At 36.6% G+C, this 25,382-nt stretch overlaps 1 protein-coding gene across 1 annotated transcript in view; it reads right to left on the reverse strand.

Moving 5' to 3' along the window:
- The window catches only part of LOC111084972 (GTP-binding protein RAD-like), a 13,852-nt gene extending 8,826 nt beyond the window's left edge, over nt 1-5,026 (reverse strand). Inside the window, exon 1 of the mRNA XM_022381718.1 lies at nt 4,859-5,026. Within this exon, the coding sequence (XP_022237426.1) occupies nt 4,859-5,026 (168 nt within the window). The remainder of the gene's footprint in view (nt 1-4,858) is intronic.
- Between the last annotated feature and the right edge of the window lie 20,356 nt (nt 5,027-25,382).

A 25,382-nucleotide genomic window follows, 5' to 3' on the forward strand; every position in this document is an offset into this window, starting at 1 on the left:
TTAGGGCGCTAGACTCGCAATCTGCACGTCGTGGGTTCGAATCCCCATCACACCAAACATGCTCGCCCTTTCAGCCGTGGAGGTGTTAATAATGTTACGGTAAATCCCAATATTCGTTGGTAAAAGAGTAGTTCAAGAGTTGGCGGTGGGTGGTGATGATTAGATGCCTTCCCTCTAGTTTTACACTGCTAAATTAGGGAAGGCTAGCGCAGACAGCCCTCGTGTAGCTTTGCGCGAAATTCATAACGAACCAAACCTTTTGTCTCTACAGTAGCTAATACATTTTAGGAGCTGCAAATGTGGAGCATATTCAGCAGTATCTCGCGGCTCGGATCTTGGACCTTCCGATCCGCAATTCTGCATCCTAAAAAGATAGACCACGCCCGGTCTTTGACGATACACATGACATTTCAAAAGCTTCTGTCCATTTGCTGATCATGTATATGTTGGATAAAAAGCATCCAAAATTGTGTTGTGTTAAAAAAAAGTAGGGCCAATAGAAGTATTAGCATATAATTTAGCTACAACAGGTGATTATTGTGTCAATGGTATGTGTGGAAAAATAACTTAACATTTTCCGTCAAAATTTAAGAGTTTGTAGAGAAAATTCACCAACACTATCTATAAGTATTCAAGAATTTGTGGAGAAAATTCACTAACACTTTCCATAATGATAATAGTAGTGTGGAAAATATCCCATAATTATGTGGATTTTCCAGCTCGCGAATGTGTATCTCAGAATAAGTGGTTAGGTCCTCTAACAGGAGGTTCTAAGATATCAGTGTTCCCCCTCCCGATAAGTAGCAAAGTACGCTGCACAACGAATGAAACAAGAGGCAAATACACAAATAACAACTATTTAATGACACAGAGCAAGTGGTTTGTGATTATGTATGGAACTGTGAGAGTAGTTAGAAGTTTTAATTAAGTCACTAGTTCCACTGTAACCTCCCTTGTAACGTATAATAAAATAATGAAGCGAAAATAGTCCCTGCTTGTTGAATAGGGCAAAATAAAATGCGAAATCGAAATTAGACTTATTTATACGCCGGACTATTGTTCCCTCAGAAATCGTAATCCGCAAAATATAAGAGAAAGTAAAAGCACAATTAAAAAATAAGTTCAAACTAAGGTGAACTTTAACTCCGCGTGAGAGTTTTAACGCTTTCGCTACCTTAAAATGAAAACAAAGAAAATCGCAACAGAAACTTTCGCGTCTTCTGTTGTATAATTAATAGGATGAAAAGTCACACAAAATCTGATGCTTCTGAAGCAGACCTGGCTTTAGATATGTTAATAAACTTCAGTAAATTAATACATATAATGCCAAAATCTGCGCCTGGGTCCACAGTGATCAAGCATGTTTTATGTTGGCAAAGGGCATAGGTTCCCTTTGCTATTATCCAATTAGTCGACAAGAAAAACAACTGTTTCTTTAGCTACACAATGAGCTAACCTTCCTGTAGAAAAACACTATAAACTGGTTAACTGGATATTTACAAACACACCTACCCCTTTTCTAATGAAAGAAAAAATTTAGTGACTTACTTGAGCACCTCATTGTGTTCAAATGAAGAACTACTAAAAATAAAATATTCCAAAAAATTACACGTTAACTAAAGGAATAGAAAATACATAGTACAGTCCTGTCCTCAACATTTCGTCTTACCTTTCTTTCCAGGCTGACCAGGTCGTCTCTAGCTATAGAACTACAAAGAAATCAATATAAGAACCTTATCACAGTGAAACCTTTGGTTCTGCAAGACTTACGAACGCACAGGTAAAAACAAGTATACAAACAAAACACAGCTTACATCTCACCTACCCCCTTTAAGAAGGATAGTCTAACGTACTACACTTGCATTAATAATAATAGAACATACAACAAAGCAAAAAATAACCTTAAACATTTAAAAACTACATCACACGCCATATTAAAAACCCTTTGACAAAGAATTATAAAACTCACATTCAACATAGAAATACAAAACTCACACTTCAACATAGAAACTCATCCCCTTAAGAGAGGACAACTAACAATAATGTTGACTTTTAGCACAGATCGCTTATAATACACAGTAAAGGAAAACATCGAACAGAGTGATCAGAAATGACTCTAAAAACATAACCTTACACAATAAATCACAATAATATATATATACAATATTTTTTAACAAAGAATGCACTAAAATAAACCCTTAAACTCAAATATTATGCAATAATACATACATGCACACGATACAAAGAACCATTTTTAAAATTATTCATGAGAAAACGTACATTTATACACTTTACACGTGTTCATGAACTCTTTAAATCTATATCTTAGCCTATCTAACAGAGAATTGGTATCTACATTGTACAAACAATTAAACTGTAACCCTATATATATACACACAAAATTGTACAAATACACACTCACTCACTCAGAAACACATACACACAAATATATATACATAATTCAGTAAAATATACAAGTTGATGGGAATATACTCATTTAAAGAAGCCCTAAAAGCAAATTCTTCAATGCAGCCATGGAGTTTCAAGGCGACATAGTGGTCTGGAAGACGATCCATCTAGCTCTCTCGCGAGAACCTTCCGAGTTTGCACTACATCCTCTCAAAGATGAATTACCTCTTCCTCCAACTGCACTAGTGGCTTTCTGCCCTTCAACAAGCGATTTTTCCTTGCAATTATAGAACACCTAGGCCACCATCCACCTGGCTGTGGCATTTTAGCACAGTGATCTACTGCAGTATAAGTTGTTGTTTAATCTCCACTTGGAGTTTTTTGGGATCATCACCTTTTCCATCCCTGCTCCCAAAGCTACAAGAGGTACTGCTGACAACGGTGTTAAAGTTGGAGGTCATCATTGTAGTGGGTGGTGCTACAGCCAGTGGTGACGTATATTTTAATGGTTTCCTCTAGAGTTACTGGCAAAGGAACTGAATCCATGAAAGGACCTTGCTGCTTGGTGGATCATCGTTGGTACCAAAGAAGCAGGAAGGCCTTGCCAGGATGCATAGTGTGATGGTCTCACCAGAAGCGAGCACACACATTCCATATCTATTATTTTTCCTCAACAGAATGTTTCCAATGAATCACTAATAATTTTCTGTTTGATGCTTTGCTGCCTCAAACTTTGACTTTTTTATTGCTTAGTCTGGTTCACTCCTTCACACTTGGGGGAGGGGGCTGATTCCAGCATAGTACATGCTGGCTGGACAGAAGGCACATTGGACATTATGGGTTTGTCTGAACCACCACACTCTCTGGTTCTATCATTGAGATATTTATATTAATGTGGTGTCATCTGATGCTCCAGTCTTGAAAGGAAACCAATAATATGCTGCCTATAAAGCCCAAGTGTCTAAAACATCTTTAGGCAATGCATCTTCATCCACAAGCTGTGAAGACACGAAAGTAAGGCCAACCCGAGGCACGAAGGGCATTCTGGAAACTATGTAACAATTTCTTTCATTTTGGCAGTAAATACGGGTCAGATTTCTGAATCTGAGAGAATACACTCAACTGGCAGGTTCAAAATGAGCACTGCTTCGGTACTTACCTGACTTCTCCAACTGTAGAAAATCGTTAACTCCTACATCTCCTCTCCCAAGCAACTTTCTTCAGTAACAAGTCCAGTGCAGAGGAAAGTAGCTGCATCTCACACAAAAGTGATACATATCACCTCTATCATTTTACTGCCCTTGTGCTGAATAATGTTAAGAATATATTAAGAAAACTATGTTATTTGCATGATAGAAAATATTTCATATAATTAATAAAACTTTATGTACAAAATGTTTATATCTGTCATGTTTAATGACACTGTTTATGAATTTTACTCTTCACAGATAATTTCATCTCAATGATTCACATTTCAGTTGTGTTGCATTGAAATGTTACTGGCCATAACTTGCATAATACAAATCAAACTTCTTTTTTGCACAATTAACATTAATATACGTATTACTCTCATCTTTTTCTGTATAATCCACTGCCTGCAAAATGTTTCAATGTAAAAACTGAGACATTTGCGTACCTGCTTTAATGAAACCAATTGGCTCGTTGTTTCTTCATTAAGTTAGTTTAATACTTCACAACTCAAAGGTTGCCTTCTGGTTGTGATCTGAGTGTTTGATTCATTTTCGTGTTGGACAGCATTTACAAATAACTTTCTGTAAAGTTTTATATATGTAGGTAAAACCTTATACACATATAATCACAAACGTATTTAAATACACGTAAGTATCCAATTCACACACATTGCTACAAACAGTAGTAGCTTTTCACATATTGCCATAGGCATCTGCACCATTGCCATAGCAACCTATATAAGTTACTTTCGTCAACTACCAGTCGATGAGCAATGTCTGGGAAGTGCTGCCACTTTCAGATGGTATAACAACAGAATTTTCCTGGCTTTCTGAAATAAATAATTATTAGCATAATTTAGGTGAAATGGTTATTCAACCAAAATTATTTATGCCATAACTAATACTTGTTTGTCACTACCTTATACATCGGCATACCTTCAGTTCAGCTATGGCTAAATACAATTGTCAACCATAAATGGGAAATCACTGTTTGGAATGGCCAGTAACTATGGATTGCTGGGACACAGTGTTACCTTTCACAAGTTGATACACCCAAGTAACTTGGTAACTTGGCTTCACGTTATAGTAAACATAGGTAACCTCAATAAAATGAGACCTATCCATTGAAACCATTTACCAAATCCATTTTCTATGGTTGTGGAGAACACAACTACTTTATTGTTAGTCTCAAGGGACCATCATTTCTCGTCACACATGAGCATATTAAGCAAACAACCAGACGATTTTTGTTCTCTTACAAAATATGTCATCATAGCATACAGCAAATGCTTTTCCCAATTGGTTTGGGCAGGTTTAAAAGTTTTGTAAGCATACAGCTTGATAATCTGCATCACCAATTCTTCCAAACCATCTGACTGTAGTGGTATAGTGAAGTGCACATCTTCTCCACACCCAGCATCGTGCATAACTTAGAAAATAACTGGTTGTTGAAATTAGTTTCTTGATACATGTGAATCTCTCCAGGGGTGTCAAAACATGTTATCCATTGTTATTACAACACATCAGCAATGTACTGTGCTAAAGTGTCAATCAATGAATAAGCTTTGACCCTCTTGGCAAAGCAATCAGTAGCAATGAGAACATATTGATTATCTCTCTCAGCCTCCGGGACGGGACCATCAATATCCAGGGTTATTGTATAAAGGGAAGAACTAATAATAATTTCCTGGAGTTCGTTCTGTCTAGGTCAGTTTATTCATTGCACTTCACACATGGTGCAATGCCAGCATCAGTGCTGGATGTCATGATTCAAACCCATCCATTAGAATGATTGTTGGACATTAGTGATAGTTTGGGTAACACCCTGGCAACCTCAAATCTTTGCATCTTTGCATTATGCAAGTCTTAGAGAATCTGCACCTGCAAGAGGGCTGGGAACCCTAAGCTGAAGCACTGATAGATTTTCACATTGTGGTGGTCAATATAAGCAGTATAACATGATGCTGTGGACATGTAACTGCTTGTAAGTGCCACAAACTGCATGTGTCCACACCCAGTTCCTCAACATGCACAGGATATGTGTTTTTATTTTGCTGCATGGCAAGAAGCACCTATGCTAACTCTGGTTCTTTCTGGTCTTCTCAGAGTTCTTGGGGGAATGTGTTTTGGCCTACAATCATCTAATACGTTACCAAGTAGGTAGACCTGCATCATGACAGTGGAAATAACTTCTTTTTTAACTCTTTGTCCTATATCAAGATATTTTACAAACAGATGTAGTCTCACAATGAGGGAAGATAGTTCATCTGCATTTCAGTGTTGTACTCTTTGATGATGCTGTATTACCTGGTCATACACCTGTAACATTGTGATCCAGTATGTAATCTTACCTCCCAGATTTCGAGAGTCAATCAGTGATTTCAGTAATACATGATACACCCGGAGGGTGAACTTCCTGCCATACAAGTAGAGTGAATAGTGCTTCAAGCATACTACAACTGTAAGAAGTTCCTTCTTTGTCATGCAGCATTATCCAAGAGGAGCTGCGAGCATATGACTCATCATATGATCACTCATTTGGCCCCATTCTTTAACTGTGACAGCACTGCTCCAGCCCCACTATCACTGGAATCAGTATTCAACAGGAACTCACATTCCCGCCTTAGATATTCCAGGATGAATTATTCAAGCAACGCTTCAAGGAGAGAAATGCATGCTCAAACTTCTTAGTCCACCTGAAATGTGCACTAACTTTAATGATAGCAGATAATGGTACAGCAACTTTAGAAAATTTGGTAAAAAAGAAGTCGATAGCACAATGCAAACCAAAGAAAACTTCTAATTATGGTCTCATTATGAGCTGGAGCCAGTCTTAAGTCATTGAGATCTTTGCAGTGTCATTTAACATACATTCTCTACCCCTAATATGACCAAGAAATTTTACTGATGTTTGCATGAGCACACACTTCTTGTGTTTTACCTTTAATGCTCCAGTTCATATCCACTGTAAAACCATGGACCCGTTCTTAAGAGTTGACTCAGAATTTTGTCCAACTACCAAGATATCATACACATATTCCAGACATCTTTCCCAGTTCAGCCCTTTATGTGTAAGATCCATTAGCCTTTCAAAGGTAATAACGGCATTACACAGGCCAAAAGACATGACTTGCGACTCAAATAAATCTTCTAATGTACTGAAAGCAATTTGGTTCTGCTCACATCATCCAGTTTGCGTTACCAGTATTTGGAAGCCAGGTATAGAGTGATGAAGCATTGGGTACCTTCCCACACATTCGTCTTTTCACAATAATGGAAAGGCGGCAATGTGCTTTACTTAGAGAACCTGATACATAAAAATACCCACAAAGGTCAATGTGTTCAATTAGAAACACTACTGTCCATTCATAGTCTAAATAGAACTAGGTCCACCATAATATTTTTGGGCACAAACTGACTGCTTTGTCTTTGTGATTCAATGTACAGGGCCTGACTCAGGTTCCATTTGTTTTCTGAAACTTGAGTTACGACATCAAAAGCTCACTGCCAGCCTCCCTACACTTGCTGTGCAGTGGTTGTGAATAGACAAGATATGAGCAATTTGCACAGGAATGCTCCTGCAATACACAACCATAGTATATGATTGGGTCATTCTAAAGCAACATCTGGGGAGGTACTGCTTGCATTTGCTGTCATACAGACATCATAAGAAGGTCTGGATAGCCCTTCCCATTTGTTGAATACCAGCCTGCCTGTGCCATGTTAGCCTGAGGTGCCATTTACAGCTACAGTCTTGGTGGAACACAAGTTCAATAGGGGACACTGACTTTAGTTGGACAGTTCGTACTGTGATGTACTATCATGGCTCCTTCCATCAGTTCTCTCATTTCTGGCATATTGTCTAGGTCAATACCTCAAACTTAATCACACGAGATACTGTGTTGGTCAGAATATAAAGATTTTCATGCTCCCAAGTGGTGCCTTATCACCTCACTTGCTTGCTTGTTTGTTTGTTTGTTGGTAGTTACGCACAAAGCTACACAATGGGCTATCTGTGCTCTGCCCACCAGGGGTATCAAAACCCGGTTTTTAGCGTTGTAAGTCCACAGACATACTGCTGTGCCACTGGGGGGCCACCTCACTTGCAAGTCCTTCAATGAACTTATCTATATGGATGTATTCACAGTCTGCTGCTGCTATTGCAAGGTATGCATTACCATGCAAAAATTGGATATCATCAGCAAAGGTACACAATTTCTGTGAGGCATCTCTCTTATGACCATTAAATTCAGTCTGGTGGCTGGCTCATTATTCCACTAAGTCAAAATGTTGGCATAACCTAGCTATGTTTATGTTCCATTTGGTCAGATGCTCCTCCTCCATTAAATACTTGATGTCATCAAGTGTTATACCATTTAGACTCAAGATAAGTCATTGCATCACCTGCTCCTGAGACCAGTAGATCCAGGCAATTACTTTGCTAGAATCTTCTTATAAAGTGGTCCAGATATTCCTATGTTGCTCTCTTGAACATGGGAGATGACATCTGTTTCACGTTGACCATGGGTATATATGGCCTCGACACGAATCTCTCATGGGAAGACCTGCAACTCTTCTCGAACTGATCTGTCTGATACAAGTGGTGCTATAAAGTTATAGCGGTTGTGGGAGCTACTCATTTTGATGATTGTTGACTCTTAGTCCCAGGGTTGCAGATCCCATCTTGTCAGTACGTCCTGCTGGATTTATGATTACCCTCTGACTGATGTTTGCCTCAGCAACTCACTTCCCCTCTTGGAGAGGATTTCTCTGGCTTTACCCTTCATCATCAAAGAGATCAGGCACTTACTGCGTTACTGGTTAGCGATACAGTTTGCATTAGTGGCCACTAACAGTAGTCCACTCCTAATTATAGGGCTGTTAGGTGCTTCTCTTCATATAGATGAGCCCTTCTAGTCCATCAGTCACTATCATTGATGGCGAGTGTTTAGTGTCTCATCATATGATGATACTGTTTTTCTGGGTGTCTTTCTCCAATCAATAATCTCTTGCCCCTAACTTTTTGCCCAGTAGCTAGTTGCCTCTCTTCTCAGCGAGGTTCCGCATTTTTAATCTGATCGTGGTCTTTATTCTCAAGGGTTTCCCTGCTGATGAGATGATTGATGTTAGTGGAACTCATCCACAAACTGTGACCCATCTAAGACAAGCTGTCTTGTGCTCCTCCCATCACTTGCATGAGGGCATGTCATCTCACCTGCTGGCAAAAATACTTTTCTTGGTAAAGTACATCCATCAGTGTTACTTCTTGGTTTATTCTTAGCTCGGCTAGGGGCCTCTTCTCATAGAGCGATTCTTGGCTAGCCCACTAAGCCCGATATTATTGGCCAGAGCCTGCTGTCTCATCTATCAAAGACATAATTAATGTTGATGGGTCTCGTCAATATTGGTGTTTCCTGTCTCTTCCGTGAGGATGGAACTGATCAAGACTACTATATATCTAGAGAACCTACAGAAACTGCCTCACTTGATCTCAGACATTCTAGTCTGCTTGTTTCTCTGATAATCCTCAGTCATGTAGGCTTCATTGCTAAAGCTCAGCCTCAGAGGAAAAAATACAAGACGCCTGCTGGATGCCTCAGCTAACTCTTCTTCTCTATCCATGATGGCCTCCATGGAGCTTTGCAAAAATGGAAAAGCCCAAGATCCATGAACGGATTTTTCGTAGATCTTGACACAGTACCTTCCAACTGCCCTGCATCAGCACCGACACATGATTCCTCAGGTTGTACTTCATTTGTGCCACAGAAAATGACATTTCTACTTTAGCAGTCGCTCAGGGGTTTCCACTAAAGTGTAGGCAAGTCTTGTGCTATTCATCCTTTTGAGGATAATACTATAAATTCCACAAGCATGATATCCTTTGATCATAACACCAAAATTTCATTTTCCTTTCTATTTGGTGATATTTATGGCTTGTGAATGTATCTCATAATAGGTAGTTAGGTCTACTAACAAGAGTTTCTATGGTATTGAATATCAATCCTTTTTTCTACCTGATTTCCGACCATATATGCCACACAAGGAATAGGACAAGGGGCAAATACACAAATCACAAATATTTAGTATTAAACAAAACAGTACAAAATACAGAGCAAATGTTTTATGGGTGTGTGCAGAAATGTTAAAGTAGTGAGACGCCTTTATTAAGAAACTCTCGCTAGTTCTGATGTAATTCCCTTTTGAGTAAAATAATGAAAACAATACCTGCTAGTTAAATAAAAGTTAGGGTGAATTCTGCAAAACACTTACTTTATTTATAAGATAGACTCCAATCCCTTGGAAACAGGAAACCACAAAATCCAAGTAAAAGTAAAATCGCAGTCAAGCAATAAGCTCACTAGAGGTGAGATTCTAACTCCAAAGGAGAGCTTTAACATTTCTGCTTGTGAGCATGGATGAACAAGATACTGTCTTTGAAAGGTACTCTCTCTTTACTTAACTAGGTACATTTGCAAGGAATGTTCCAGTTTCCTTAGCTTCTGCAATACTTTCTATGGTACGCAAGCATAGCGTGTGTTTTCTACCTTCTCATTTTAATGCAGAATGTCTCAAAATTTTAAATTTATTCTGTATCTATATAGTATTTGCATAAGACATGGCCCAGGAAACTATTGAGTTGACATTGTTCTAGCTATCTCTGTGTTTGGCTTTTCAATAGAAATAATACTTGCTCAGCCCACAGGCAATATTGCTGTAATGCTTCATTTCATTTTATGCAAGAATGTAGACAACATCTGTGTCCTCCACTGGTAAGACAGTCAGGTCGTAGCGCTAGTCACTATAAGTAAACCCGACGTTTCCTTTTAAGTAAAAAAACGTTAAATTTAAACAGTACTACACTGAATCGCAAGAAGATGGTCGACAGAAAAAGCCGATTGACCAATTCACGATTCCATTGGAAGGTGATCATCCAGTGTCCAGAAAGCAAATGCGCACACTGTGTTTGTCCATTAACTTGAATAAAGATTCCTTTAACTTACTATAAAACATTGGATCCAGTCTATTTATTTCATTGCTTAGATTCAATCAGTTTAGTTAAAAAAGTGTTTATTCATAAGTTGTCCCTCCGATCCTCCCGTTAGAGGGCGGACTTATATAATACTTTTTTGGGGGCATCAGTTTAATCTGATAAAAACTGCTTCACTATTGAACTCCATAGCAACTCAATTGCATTGAGAGATAATATATCTTCGGAAAAAATTTTTAATTAAGAGTAGGCAGGATTCGGACCCACAACTCTACAGATGCTCTAAGTTTCCGCATTCGAACATCGCAGATCTCGGTTTAACTCCATTGTTGTTAAGAATAGAACATAGGAGAACCAGGTAATAAGAGTTCTAAAGACACTTAGCTTGAGCTCCTCGGCCTAGCAGGCAATTGTAGGAATTAATCAAAAAAGTATAATAAAGTATAAAAAAGTATAAACCAATGACTTTGTTTTGGTTGAGTTATAATTGCGAATAATTTCTTCAAATAATCACCTAACATCTTTAAATCATCGTTAATCCAGTTTATTCCACCAATCTGTTTCAAAACACACAGCAAGGCAACGTTGTCGATGCTACTTGATACTTGGAATCTAATTCAATGCTCTATTCTTCTTAGTTTTATCGACTAATAAGAATCTCAAACTTATGTCAAAGTAACACGCTATATTATAAAAAAAAAGAACATGATATATACTATTTGTTTGTTTCAAAATTTTCGCGAAAAACTGTACCTAATTTTGAACTGATAAACTGAAGAGAAAGCAACTCCCACCGCCAACGCTTGGGTTTCTTTTATGTGACCGTATAGTGGTATTTAACCGTTATCTATAGCGCACTTACTGGTCTCAAACTACGAATCGAGTATTTGCTGAAAGGGGAGGCGAACCACGAATACTCAAATTCATAGTCCGGGAACGCTATCTACTACAGCAGATAAACTCTTCATAAAAACTATATTCCAGTAAAGATATTTTCTCACAGTTGGTTTACGTGTCTTATATCAGTTGTTCTGGATCTTCGTCAACTATTCTCCGGTGAGTCAGTTGTAAGTGTACAGACGCTAAAATCCGGAGTTGGAATCCCCACGGTGGAATGGACGATACAGTTCATTGTTTAGCTTTACGCTAGAACAACAACATATTTGCCAAAACACAAGAAACTTGTCACTGGCAAATAAAGAAGCTTATAACGATACAACAGAGGAGTTAAAATTAGTTTTGTTTCAAATTATTATTATCATTACTCATATCTGGCTGTGTTATCATCTTATATTGTACTCCTACCTTAAAACGTTTCGGATTGAATTATACCGCTTCCTTTTAGTTCGATGTTATTCTTTTCTTTAGCCGAGTGTCTTGAGAATGCGACGCAAGAAATTGAACTTCAGGCTTTATCACTTATAGTGTGCTCACAGAAAAGCTAGTGAAGTTAAAACAAAAACTATCGACTTGTTGTCATGAAACTATGTTTCCCTTCGAAATTTGCTTCTCTTTTTTCCTCCCGCTTTTCCGTTTTACTTTGGAAATTTAATTTCGTTCATGGAAGAGAGGGTTTCTTCTTTAAAAAGTTGCACGCGCATGGCGGCTGTTCTAAACGCGCGCGGAATTTTTGCTAGACGTACATCGTATATGGCACACTCGCATTCAACTACAGGAGGCGGACCGTATTCTATACGGTGAATCAGCAGTCAATGGGTTAATAGTTACGAAATATTTCTTATTCAAAGGGCACACGTAAATTGCAATCACTGAATATGAGAAAGATTAAAGTACGACAATGTAAGAACTTAACTTAAATTTATTGTTAACCACAAAGCTACACAATAATCTATGTGAGAAAGATTAACGTGCAACATTATAATAGTATAACCTTGTTTATTGTTAACCACAAAGCTACACAATAATCTATGTGAGAAAGATTAACGTGCAACATTATAATAGTATAACCTTGTTTATTGTTAACCACAAAGCTACATAATAATCTATGTGAGAAAGATTAACGTGCAACATTATAATAGTATAACCTTGTTTATTGTTAACCACAAAGCTACCCAATGAGCTATCTATGATCTGTCCACCGTGGGTATCGAAATTCTTATTCTTATTACATTTTTAGTGTATAAGCCTTCCGATTTCCCGCTGAGCCACCGGAGGGCGAATATTCTGACACAGTTTCCAGACATGCAAGTAATTAATGAAGTAAAATATATATAACTGACTCTTTATAATATACAAGAACCTCGCTCGTGACACTAAATCTGTTTATTTCCAAAAAACCCAAAGTTATTTTCGTAAATGTGTTTTTCACGAACGAACCTGTAATTGTAAGTTTCAGGCTTGGTCAGACTTCAAATGCTGAAATACAGTCTTCACTTCTATGTTTTCGCACTTTAAGCCATAATAAGAAGACGTCATCGGAAGTTAAGTCGAAAGACGCTCGACATCGGTAATGTTTATCAAGCACTGCAGTTGATTCTTGAATTAAGTGTTGAAGTACAAAAAAAATGTCGTGTTCTCGATCATGAAGTAACCCCTGAATACAAAGGGATAGTTTACCAATCATAAGACGCCATGCACGTGCAACTTCCTTTTTAATGGAGAAACCTTCTCTTCCATGAACGAAATTAAATTTCCCAAGGTAAAACGGAAAACCTGTTAGGAAAACGAAGAGCAAATTTCGAAGGAAAACATAGTTTCATGACAACAAGTCGACTGTTTAGTTTCATGACAAGTCGACAGTTTTTTTTTAACTTCGCCAGCTTTTCTGTGAGCACACTTAAGGTGACGAATCCTGAATTTCAATTTCTTGCGTCGCATCCTCAAGACACTCAGCTAACGAAAAGAATAACATCGAATTAAGAGGAAACGGTATCATTTAATCCGAAACGTCCTTTAAGATGAGAGTACAATAGAAGATGATAACGGCACAGAGAGTAAACATGAACGTGCCAGAGATAAAAATAGTTCCGCCGTTAGGTTGTACAGTAGATAACAATAAGGGGGTGTATTTCCTTGTTTACTTTTATCTCTATAGTGTTAGTTGCTATTTGGTTATATAACCTTGTTATATGACAAAGCTTTTTTTTTCTGTCTCATTCCTTATCTCATTTTTCATTCTTTATTGTTTTCGAAGTGCTCTTCCCCTTTCAGAGTTTATTACTTTTGTTTATTTTCTTTTATTTGTCTCACTAAATATCATGTTATAATGGGTAAACATGTTTTTTCCCATATTAGTTTAAGTACTGTTGTTTCATATTAATTGAAATATCTTCAACGATTCCATACAAAAAGTATTATGAGTATGAAATAACTTTATATAATTAATACGTGAAGCCTTTTGTACTAGGTTTGTTTGGAATTAAGCACAAGGTTATACAATGGACTATCTGTGCTCTGCTTACCATGGGTATCGAAACCCGGTTGCTAGCGTTGCAAGTCCGTAGACACACCGCTCTGCCACTGGAGATAATTGTATTTTAACCTATAATTAACTTATTCCTACCATTGTTTCGCTAGTAAATGCCTTAATGTCTGTACCTCATAAATCGTGGTTGTAATAAATGAAATATCTGTGAAACGTACAAGTCACTTCATTTATTTTCCTCCATCATGAAACAACTTTTGCAAAAAAATCGGTAATTAAGCGCTTTTAGAACACTTTTTCATGTTACATTGTATCGTTGTTATCCTTGTAACTCCTTTTACACTCGTTACCAACCGTGGTTTAAATCAGTTTATTTGTTTGTTTGAGTTAAGGTTTATAAAATTAGCCCGTATGTTGCTTTTTTAAAATAATTTTGTGAAAATAACGTTATTCAACTTCCTTTCCCGGTTGACTCAGAGGTAAACTCGAGGCTTATAACGTTAAAATTCTGGTTCCGTTACCTGCGATTGGCACAACAGATATATCTTATAGTGTAAGTTTGCTTTTAACACGAAGCAGAAATCCAGCTTTCTTCAAGTAATTTTAAATGGAAACAAAATATATTTGAATTTCCTACAGATTGACTTATGATAAAAGTAAGTGATTGAAAAATATGATGTACCTTAATACTTCTTTTACATCTAATGCGACACATTATCGGTGTTCTCTTTAAGTGGTTTCTGAGAACGGCGTGTTTTCTTGCAGTAATTTCGTCTTAGAATAAACGACTCTAAATAACACAAGCATTTGTAACGTATTGTTTGCCTTACTTGAAACAAGTTAACACCCCATAAAATTACACAAGAATGCGTAATATTTTGTTTGTTTCTTTCAGAATTTTAAAATTAAAACTACACAAATTCGTTTCTGCGAATCGCCATTTCGTAATTTTCAACTCACAGACTAGAGGGAAGGCCGCTAATCAACAGCACCCACCACTAACGCTAGAGCTACTCTTTTGTGACCGCCTAATGAGATTTGTCGCCACAATTATAGCGCACCCACCGACACAAAGTGCGGAGCGCGTTCATGGCGACAGGAGGGACGCGAAACTTGATTTCTCGGGTTCATTCCGTGTACGCTAACTATTAGGCCATTCCTGGCCCAAGCGTGATTTACAAAACCGTCATTTTCTTGTTATTGTTTACTAATTGTTATGGTTGAAATAACAAATACCGTAAACCTTTCCACTGGAATTCCTGGTTGAAAATTATTTGAGGAAACTCAGTAATAATAATGTGTGCGTGTAATAAATGTATCTTAACACTTAAGTGACGTGTACGTGAGCTTTTTTTTTTTAGGCCGTAAAAGAAGTAACATTTAACAAATATAAATAAATACAACCGCACAGAAAATAAATTTTATAACTTCATTTTAGGTTGTGGATGAAATGTATTTATATACTTACTCTTTGAGGCAAAAGTCAACGAGTTAATCTATTATTTTTCGGATTTTGTTCAAAGTTATCTTTGTCACTTCGTTTACAGTTATATGTCAGATTTTAGAGAAATTTGTATGTTATTTTGTAGACGTACTTCATTTTCATACTTTTTGTTTTGTAAAAAGACCATTATTCATTCTCTTTACAACTTTATGACACTCGAGTAAAGTACGTCATACGTTCTAAAATATACCATACGGTCTTTTAATCCTGAGATTATACAATGAGAGTGCTTGAATGGTCATGGTTTTAAACATATTTTTCGAAACTTTTAATACAACAAGATGTCTGAAAGTCCATGACTTTATTAGTTATGTTATAAAGTCCCCAATAACATACGAGTCACACACACAAAACGAAATAAAAATATCATCAATATTGCAATTAATCCCACAAATTATTGTTGGAGGTACACTGAATATTGTCACAGGGAAAACGTAAAATTACTAAAACGATTCAATATATATATATATATGTTGCCCCAAACAATAGTGAACGGTATGTAAACAAATTATTAATTTCAGCGTCAAATGTGTTTTCGTGTGTGTGTTTTTGTTTAGAAATGAGCCAGAGTTTTTTTTTAAATATTAAATGAAGTTATGCTATTTTAACATTTCATAAGGTTTTTTTGCCATTCTTAAGGCTCATGGTAACACTGGAGAATTTGTTTTAATAATACGTTACATTACAATGCTTTGCATTTTAATTTACTTGTATAAAAAAGATATTTTTTTACACATTAAGTATCTTTTGTTATTTATGGAAACCATCTTAATTTTAGAGTACAGTTCTAGAATATTGTCCGTTTTATTTATTCATTTTGCCAAGTTACTCTCGTTAACAATGCACTAGATTTAAAAAAATGTATCTAATCTATATATATATAAGCCAGTGTGTGCCACGTCACATCATGCTTGATTTCTCGAAGTAGGAGGAGTCATAAAAGCCAAGATGCATTTATCCAGATAGAATAGTTCGATTACTGTCTGACCATTACGATTTTAGTGAAGGGGTTGCAAGGGGACCGTGAGGGGTGTGTGTGTGTGCCTTGAAACCTTATAAGTATAGTTAGTGTTGGTATTATAAGCCTAAAGTAAAGACGTAGTGTGGGATCACCTAGCTTAGAACCAAGTGCATAAAATTTCTCATGAAAGTAAAAATATCGATTCAATTTTAAACTTAAATCGTTTCTGAATTAAGCTATTTTATGTTATATCACCAACGTTTTTAATAATAAACAAACATGTTTAATCAACAGAGACTCTAGATTTAGAAATAAATAAATATACGTATTTCCAGTTTTGTTGTCTATACATATCATTTTATACTTTCAGTACATAGACTAACAACAATATCAGGTTATACTTCAACATGACATAAAAGCCATTGTTGGAACATAGTAGTGGTAAAAAACGCCCATAAAAACCACAAAACGCAAAATGCAAAACTGCAAATTTGTATGTACCCCCGCAGGGACTTAATGGACTTCCATACCAATTTGGTGAAGATCCATCCATACCTTGCGAATTAGTTACATGAACAGACAACAGACAGTGGTATTATATTTATATAGATTACGATGATAGATTAGTTTCCAAAGTACGAGATTACTACAATTATGTAATACATTTGTTCTGTCGTGTTACTAGAAAAGTCACAACTTTAACTCTGACACACAGAAAACGTTATTTAGGGTTTACTGCACATTAAGACGAACAAACATGCTCTTTATAAATTGAGTTTTGATAAGTTAAATGTTAAATGTATGGTCATAAGTTTGTAGTAGATGAGTGATGTGACCCTTATACACGAGTAGACAAACTCTAGAGGTCAACTATACTAGAGGGAAATTAATTCTGGCGCAAAGTGCACCAGAGGAAAATTATTTGTGTTATAAACTATGCCACAGGAAATTAGTTTTTAATAAACTGTGTTAGAGAAGGTTAGTTTGTTGTAAACTGTGCCACAGATTATTTTTGTTATAAACTGTGCCACGGGAGATTAGTTTTGTTGTAAACTGTGCCACAGATTAGTTTTGTAATAAACTGTACCACAGGTGATTAGTTTTGTTATAAATTGTGTCAGATAAGCTTAGTTTTGTTATAAACTGTGCTAAAAGAGATTAGTTTTGTTATAAGCTGTGCCACAGAAGATTAGTTTGCCGTAAACTGTACCTGAGAAGATTAGTTTTGCTGTAAACTGATCCACAGAAGATTAGTTTGCTGTAAACTGTACCTGAGAAGATAAGCTTTATCGCAAACTGTGCCAGAGTGATATCATTTCTGTCGAAAACCTGTACCTTAGGATTATCAGTTCTGCCAATAAACTGTACCCATGGGATATCAGTTTTGTCGTAAAAGTGAAAAATTTGTATCAGTAAATAATGAAAACGTTCTGTGTCTATTTGTTAGACCACATGTTTGTGTATGTTTTTAAAACGATCTAATCGAGTGTAATAAAAGTGGCTTACCATTGGGCTGTCAAGGCTCTGCTGATTAATTAACGTTAATTCGTATTCTTCTCCGTCCAGAAGCAGGAAGACCGTCTTCTCAGGCTCTTCGTCTGCTGGAAGGTAGAAGATAATCACAAATTTAAACGATACAGGTGTCTAAAGATTAATCAGGTCGTTCATTATGTTTCTTAGATAACTGGTTCAAGCATAACTCAGTAGTTCTGTATAATAATCACGATACTGTTACATTTACTTATTTTAGTGGTTCTTGATATAACTTCCATTATATTTTACTAGTTGATAAGCTAGTTTTTCCTTCAATACTGAGTTCAAGCAAGTTGAACTTCAACCATGATGTATCACGTGTTAACAAGACGTCCCCCCCCCCCACGTGGTTCAGTGGTAAGTGGTATATACACGTAAATTAGAGTTGGCTGCCTGTTGACACAAGTTGTTGCGAGAAATAGGCTGAACTAATTTCGATTAGAATGGAAAAAAAATCGAGTTTAGATGGGCAGAAAACGGCCCAAGTTCAGCAGCCCTTTCAATCTTACCGTGTTCTTACTAGTTTCTGATAGTTTTAAACATTATCTCAAATAGCCGTCACTGAAACAAGTAAACAATTTCATGTCAAAAGTATCGTTTAAATGTCATTATCGCTACAGACATCCAATAGAGTTTTAAATTGTATTAGAAAAGGAAACCTAGAAAGCTTGATATTATTATAAACGCTAAACTTGTGTTGTGAGTGGTAGCGAAGATAAAACATAATATATGTTTATTTCAGTTGGATAAAAATAATACGTCTGGTGCACAAAGTGTGAACTAAATTTGTACAAGCTTACAGACGTTATGATTTTCGCAATAGTATACTACAGCACTGGCAGCGGAATGTCTGCAATTAAGAATTAGTATGCCTCATAAAAGACCCAGTTTTATTGTTTCGATGAAAATAGGGTAATATAAAAACGAAATGAGTTGTTGCTCCCAAAGATCTTTAATATATTTGAACCACCACAACTGCATGTTTCATAAGTGACAAGCGCGGAAAGACATACGTTTTTGTTTTCAAGATCTAGGATCGTAAACGGAACTAGAGGGGCACTCAGTATAGCGCATACCTCCGTTAGCCCCCCCCCCCAAAAAAATACGAAAATGTGTCCGTCGTTATAAACGGACACAAACCATTTTTGACAGGAAAATGAGGAATAATATTCTTCATATGTCCACCAAATTTCATCAAAATCCAAAAACTAATCACTTCTAGGTTGGGTCACAGTCTAAACGTATACCAGCTTTTGTTCAAATCCATTCAGCCGTTTTCGAGAAATCTTGTAACAAACACACAAACAAACATATACACAAGGGTGAAAACATAACGTACGTCCACCATCGGTGGCAGGGGTAACTAGGAAAAGCAAAAATATTTTGTAAAAAAATTAAAGTTATGTAACATTAATTGTATATGAAATATAATTTGTAAATTAATTAGTTAATGATGATTACAAATGTAAGAAAAACATTCCAATTATCGAATGCTCTACTAACTGAAACTTTGCAGAATCATGCTAACGGTTACTTCTTGGAACCGGGAAGGGCGTGTCCCTGTTCTTGCGCCATCTAACTAGTTTAAATAGAAATTGTTTCAAATCGTCAATTTAGGAAAACATACGAAGTCAGCATTTAAAAATGGATCAAATCCTCAACATCAAAAACAATAAACACCATGAACTATTTATGAATAATCTATGGTTTATTCTACTCATTGAATTTTGAACGTTTGTAGATACATTATTTTATTTTGGAATAACAACTACAATTGGACTACAATCGAAGAGGACGAGGGAATTTGAAAAATGTATATATATTTTATGGTCCTAACACCTAGGCCTACACCTATAGAGACTAGAACAAATTATTTAACACTAGAAATATATAGCAGTATGATATATAACAGTACAGTTCTATTAAACAGTTACCTTTAGTATTTTATATTGTGTGAATGAATCGACAGTTTTACTTCCGTCATACACCACTTGATCCTTTGGCAGCAAACAAAAATTTAGAAACATTAATTTAGGCTATAGTGATCACATGAGTTTTCGTTCTAAAACCAACTTTTCGTCGGTTCAATAACAACCATATGATGTATCATTATCAATAATCATGAACTTAACCAGTTTTCAAACATCTTGGTGACACCGGGCGGTGTCACCCTACAAACATGTGTAACTCATTTACCTGAAAGAGTTTAGCAATACCTTATTCTTAGCACATGAAACTGTATACTTGAGTTACACTTAGCGTGTGAACCGCATGAAGCCAATGGCAGGTTAAGAACCAGGGGGCCCGAGGCAAATTTTATAGGGCCCTCAGAACTGCACTTTATAAATAAGTGAAATACAGTTCAATAATATTTAATACCTATAGTTTGAGAAATACGCAAACACAATCAATGGGTAGATAAATACAAAATACCAATTCTAATCTATATAATACGATTCAGTGTCTGTGTGTCTGTTTCACGTAACTCCTCCTAAACCGCGGGTCTCGCAGACTTCTAAGTGGTACCTAACGAATCGCCTCGGTCCCGATGGGAAATCCTAAGGTTCCCCAAAGGGTGGGGTGAAAATTTTTACTTTTGTGCAAACCTCGGGACCGAGGCGATTCCTTTGGCACCATTTAGAAGCTGGTTAATCCAACAGTTTAGGAGAAGAGGCTTGCGGGAAATCCTAAGGTTCCCCAAAGGGTGGGGTGAAAAAGTTTACTTCTGTGCAAACCCAAGCCTCTTCTCCTAAACTGTTGGATTAACCAACTTCTAAATGGTGCCAAAGGAATCGTCTCGGCCCAGAAGTTTGCGCAAAGGTAAAACATTTCACCCAATCCCTTAGGGAGCCCAGGTATTTCGCGAAAACACCTTTACGGGAGTTACCCGAAAGCGGACCGAAAATCTGGCATTGATTTACATTAGATCACTTAAATAAGTAGGTCTACTGATCACCGTTCGCAGCTCGGTTAAAGAAATTAAACTTGTATTAAACTGAAAAAGTGCAAAATTGTCGTTCAAGAATTACATTTGCATTATAGCTGCCCTGTAAATATGGGACATAACCCACGGGTTCGCTAGTATTTATAATAAATATAAAATATTGACAAAGAATCTTTTGTTAAATGTCCAGACAAATATTTATGAAAGAACAAGCTCTAAAAATATGTTAATGAAAAATTAAAACACCATAGGTATATACGAAACGATTAAAACTGCTGTTGTTTTAGTGTCATAGTTGTAAGCATATGTGCTTCAATGAGACATCCAGTTTGTTTTTTATTTAAATCAGGAGACTTCTTTGATCTGAGACCCCGGAGCAATTGCGCCCATTTACAACCCCCCCCCCAGTCCGGTTCCGCATGGAAGGTCAACGTTAGAATTTAAATATAGCATTTTATAAAGTATATTTGAATAATGCACTCTATAATTTGTTTTAAACAGATGTCAAATTCATTATTTATTTGTTGAATTGGTCCGGCTCGGTCAGGTAGTTAGGGCACTCGACTCGTAATCGGAGGGTCACGGGTTCGAATCCCCGTCCCGCCAAACATGCTCGCCCTTTCAGCGGTGGGGGCGTTATAATGTGACGGTCAATCCCACTATTCGTTGGTAAAAGAGTAGCCCCAGGAGTCGGCGGTGGGTGGTGATGACTAGTTGTCTTCCCTCTAGTCTTACACTGCTTAATTAGGGACGGCTAGCGCAGATAGCCCTCGTGTAGCTTTGCGCGAAATTCAAAAACAAACAAACAAATTTGTTGAATTAGTAACTTCAGTTGCTTCATGTGAGAAAGTCAATTACCTCTGCATAATACATGCTACTGTGATGATCCTCTTTTCTTGAACTTTTATGCACTACATGGATAGACAAAAAAAAAAAGATGCATAGTTCTAAGGAATCTTTTTTTTTCTGTTTGTCTTGTGCCAAACATTTTACATACCCAACAATGTAGCGTATGTAACAGAAGAAAAAGATATAATGTGAGACATTTTGCCCCTTCGTTGGATCATTAACTGCCACCAGGTGGCAACATTAATAAATACATCGATAATAACCAAAGCCTGGTTTTAAATATAATCATAAACAGTTCTTAGAAAGAAACTTGAGTTTTGTATCATTGATTCCCATTTTATGTCTGGAGTAAATCCATGTACTTACTATCACCCTCTGGTGTGATTTATTTCAATATTGACTGGATCTTGTATATTTCACAGAACCATTTTTATTACTTATTTCAACTGGAAACCTGTAAAATGTAATATAATGAAATGGAAAATGACAACCAACAAGATGGTTTAATATACTCTTCTTGTACAACTATATTTCGTTGTAAATTTCTCATCTTAAAAAGATAAGTTTAGCCTCGTTGTTAAAGCGTGGGCAGTTGTAAAACGATTAAAACATTTCACGTAACTGTGGCACCTAATTTTATGAAACAGACATGCCGAATTAAAACTAACGTGGTCTCAAATTAACTGCACCTAGTGAAGAAAAACGGCGTGTTTGTGAAACTTGATATCAATCTAACAGCCATCTTTGTAGCTTCAGGGGAAGCGTTCAAGTTACATTTTGTGTAAGGAGGAGCCAAGCACTAAACAGAATCTAAAGGATACGCATTCCGGCGTGTCCACAAAGCACCCGATTTAACATATCGTATTTATTTCAAGCGAGATTAGGTAGTACTTCCAGACATAAGGTCCATTTCACTGCTGCCACGTAAAAGATTACACGAGTCTGGAAGCGTCGTTCCTGAAGGCACAGAAACTAAACCCTAAGGGCAGCATGGAATTATATGAATCACGCAATCTGTCTCACGGCTCGCTAATTATTCTTGCTAGCGTATTATAAGATTTAAAGCATTAGTAAAATCTATGAGGTATCTTATACGTATGTGTGTAAGTGTACAATACATGTGTATACGTATAGAAGAAAGAGAGAGAGGTTGTGGTAAAGAAAACCTCTACATGTAGTTGAATCAATGACGGTATAATCCAAATGAAAGTGACCACAACTAACACGCATATCGTGATTGTTCTTCTTCACACGCGAGGATTTACTGTCTGTTTCTTCTTTTTTAAGCATATTCGATTTCTTATTTCTTACTTTTTTACCTGTTGATGAAGAGAGTAGCTTACCTGTATGCATGATAAGCAATGTTCTGTCTTTCTGTTATCATAACTGAATTAAAAACCCGTTGCCGAACATTTTGTGAGAGCGTTATAATATGACGGTTAACCCCCTATTCGTTGTTAAAGAGTAGCTCACGAGTTGGCGGTGGATGGTGACGACTAGCTGGCTTCCCTCTAGTCGGTCACTTCAAAATTTGGGACTGCTAATGAAGGTAACTTTCAAATAGATTTGCGCGAAACTTAACAAACAAACGTGATTAGTTCCAAAAACTTTTTTCAAGCAACTTTTCAGTCTGGAGGATCCACTTATGGCCAGTTTGTGTTTCTATACTATTGAAGCCATGTGAAAATATCCAGATGGTTTAAATATAAATTCCTACCGTTTCTAGGATCCAAAAGTTTCGGGAACAGTTTTACATAATAATAATACCTAGTTAGTGAAAGTGCTTCACATTTACGTGTCCAGATTTTCCACTTGGATTTTTTAAAATGTTGGAAGAGTGAAACTTAAGCAGTTTCATTTTTTCAAGCACCTCACAAATCCCCTTGAGATTTTGTGAAAATTGAAAAAGATCTGGGGAAATAGATGCCCATGTGTATGTTAAAGAATGAACATACAATGGAATAAAATTAGCTTTGAAACTTCTCTAAAAGATCAGGTTTCAATGAAGAAAACCAATGTTACCATTTAAAGTGCGTAAGATTTTAAACAGATTATTAGCACGTATAAAGAAAGCTCAAAATTGTCAAAATATTGCGATCAGTCCTCTTTAGAGATTTATCAGGTATATTACACCTTTATCAGGGAAAGTGACATTATGTACATAACACCATAGCACACTCTTAGAGGAATAGGTGTTCAATCACCCTTTATATATGTATTTGTTTTGTTTGTTTGTCGTTAACTAGCTACACCATGGGCTTTCCAACCGAGGATATCGAAAACCTGTTTTTAGCGTTTTAAGTTCTTATATTTACCGCTGAGCCACCGGAGGTAAGGACAAGTTTGTTTGATTGTTTCATCGCAAAGCTATAAAATGGGCTATAATTAATCTCTCCGGCGAGGGGATTCTAACTCTGGATCTCAGCGTTGAAAGTTCATAAACTCACCTCTGATACATCTGAGGGTAGAGATGTGAAAGACTGATAAAAGTGATATTCCTAAAATGGTGTACATTCCTACCCCTCTGTATCTTTATGTTCAATTACACCCTTAGAGTATTAATTTCCACCCTTTTTCTTACGTAGGTAATGTTTGACTGACACTCCTATTACATTTTTAATGTACCTTGTAAAATAAAGCCGTATTGTTAGAATTGCCCCCAGTGGCACAGCGGTATGTCTGCGGACTTACAACGCTAGAAACCGGGTTTCGATACCCGTAGTGGGCAGAGCACAGATAGCCCATTGTGTAGCTTTGTGCATAAATTCAAACAAACAATTGTTAGAATTAAATACATCGAATCGCATTTCATTAGAATTATGATAATGTAAAGCCTAAATTCTCGTGGTTGGCTTTAGAACGTTGGTTGTTTTTACGTCATGATATATAGTACTTTTCATGACGTCACTCCTGTAATATATGGAGAGAATTCAGAAAAGTGGTGGTATATGCTGTTGTCGTTCACCTTAATATTCTTCAGTTTTGTTTGTATGTTTGTGTCTGGCGTTCTGGCGAAGGCTATCTGTATTAGCCGTCCCTAATTTTGAACTTGAAGGCCAGAGGGAAAATTGTTAGTCACCATCACTGGAATTGAGTAGTGGAATTTGACAGTCACTTTTATAACGCAAGACCAAAATAGGAGCTGATAGTTCAAGATTTTTTTTTAAATTAACATAATACTAGAAAAGATAAGACAAGGCACAGTCAAAATAATGCTAAAGTCATTTCATTTTTAATAGGTGTAAAAACAAACAGAAAACGGTCTTTATCGTCAGCTAAAGCAGCGACATAGAAACTTGCGAAACAAAATAACCTTCACCACAAGCAACTCAAAGGATGAGCGAAGAAATTTTCATTAACATGTTTATTGGAAACTTGCCAAACAAAATAACTTTCACCACAAGCAACTCAAAGGATGAGCGAAGAAATTTTCATTAACATGTTTATTGGAAACTTGCCAAACAAAATAACTTTCACCACAAGCAACTCAAAGGATGAATGAAGAAAGTTTCATTGACATGTTCATGTGAAGCCGGTACATTCACTTATCTCACTAATTTTCATGGCCTAGATTTAGAAATTGCTAACCATTTACTGAAATATAAGGCATTATCAAGAG

The sequence above is a fragment of the Limulus polyphemus genome, unplaced genomic scaffold, assembly GCF_000517525.1.
Source record: "Limulus polyphemus unplaced genomic scaffold, Limulus_polyphemus-2.1.2 Scaffold186, whole genome shotgun sequence".
Taxonomy (NCBI): domain Eukaryota; kingdom Metazoa; phylum Arthropoda; class Merostomata; order Xiphosura; family Limulidae; genus Limulus; species Limulus polyphemus.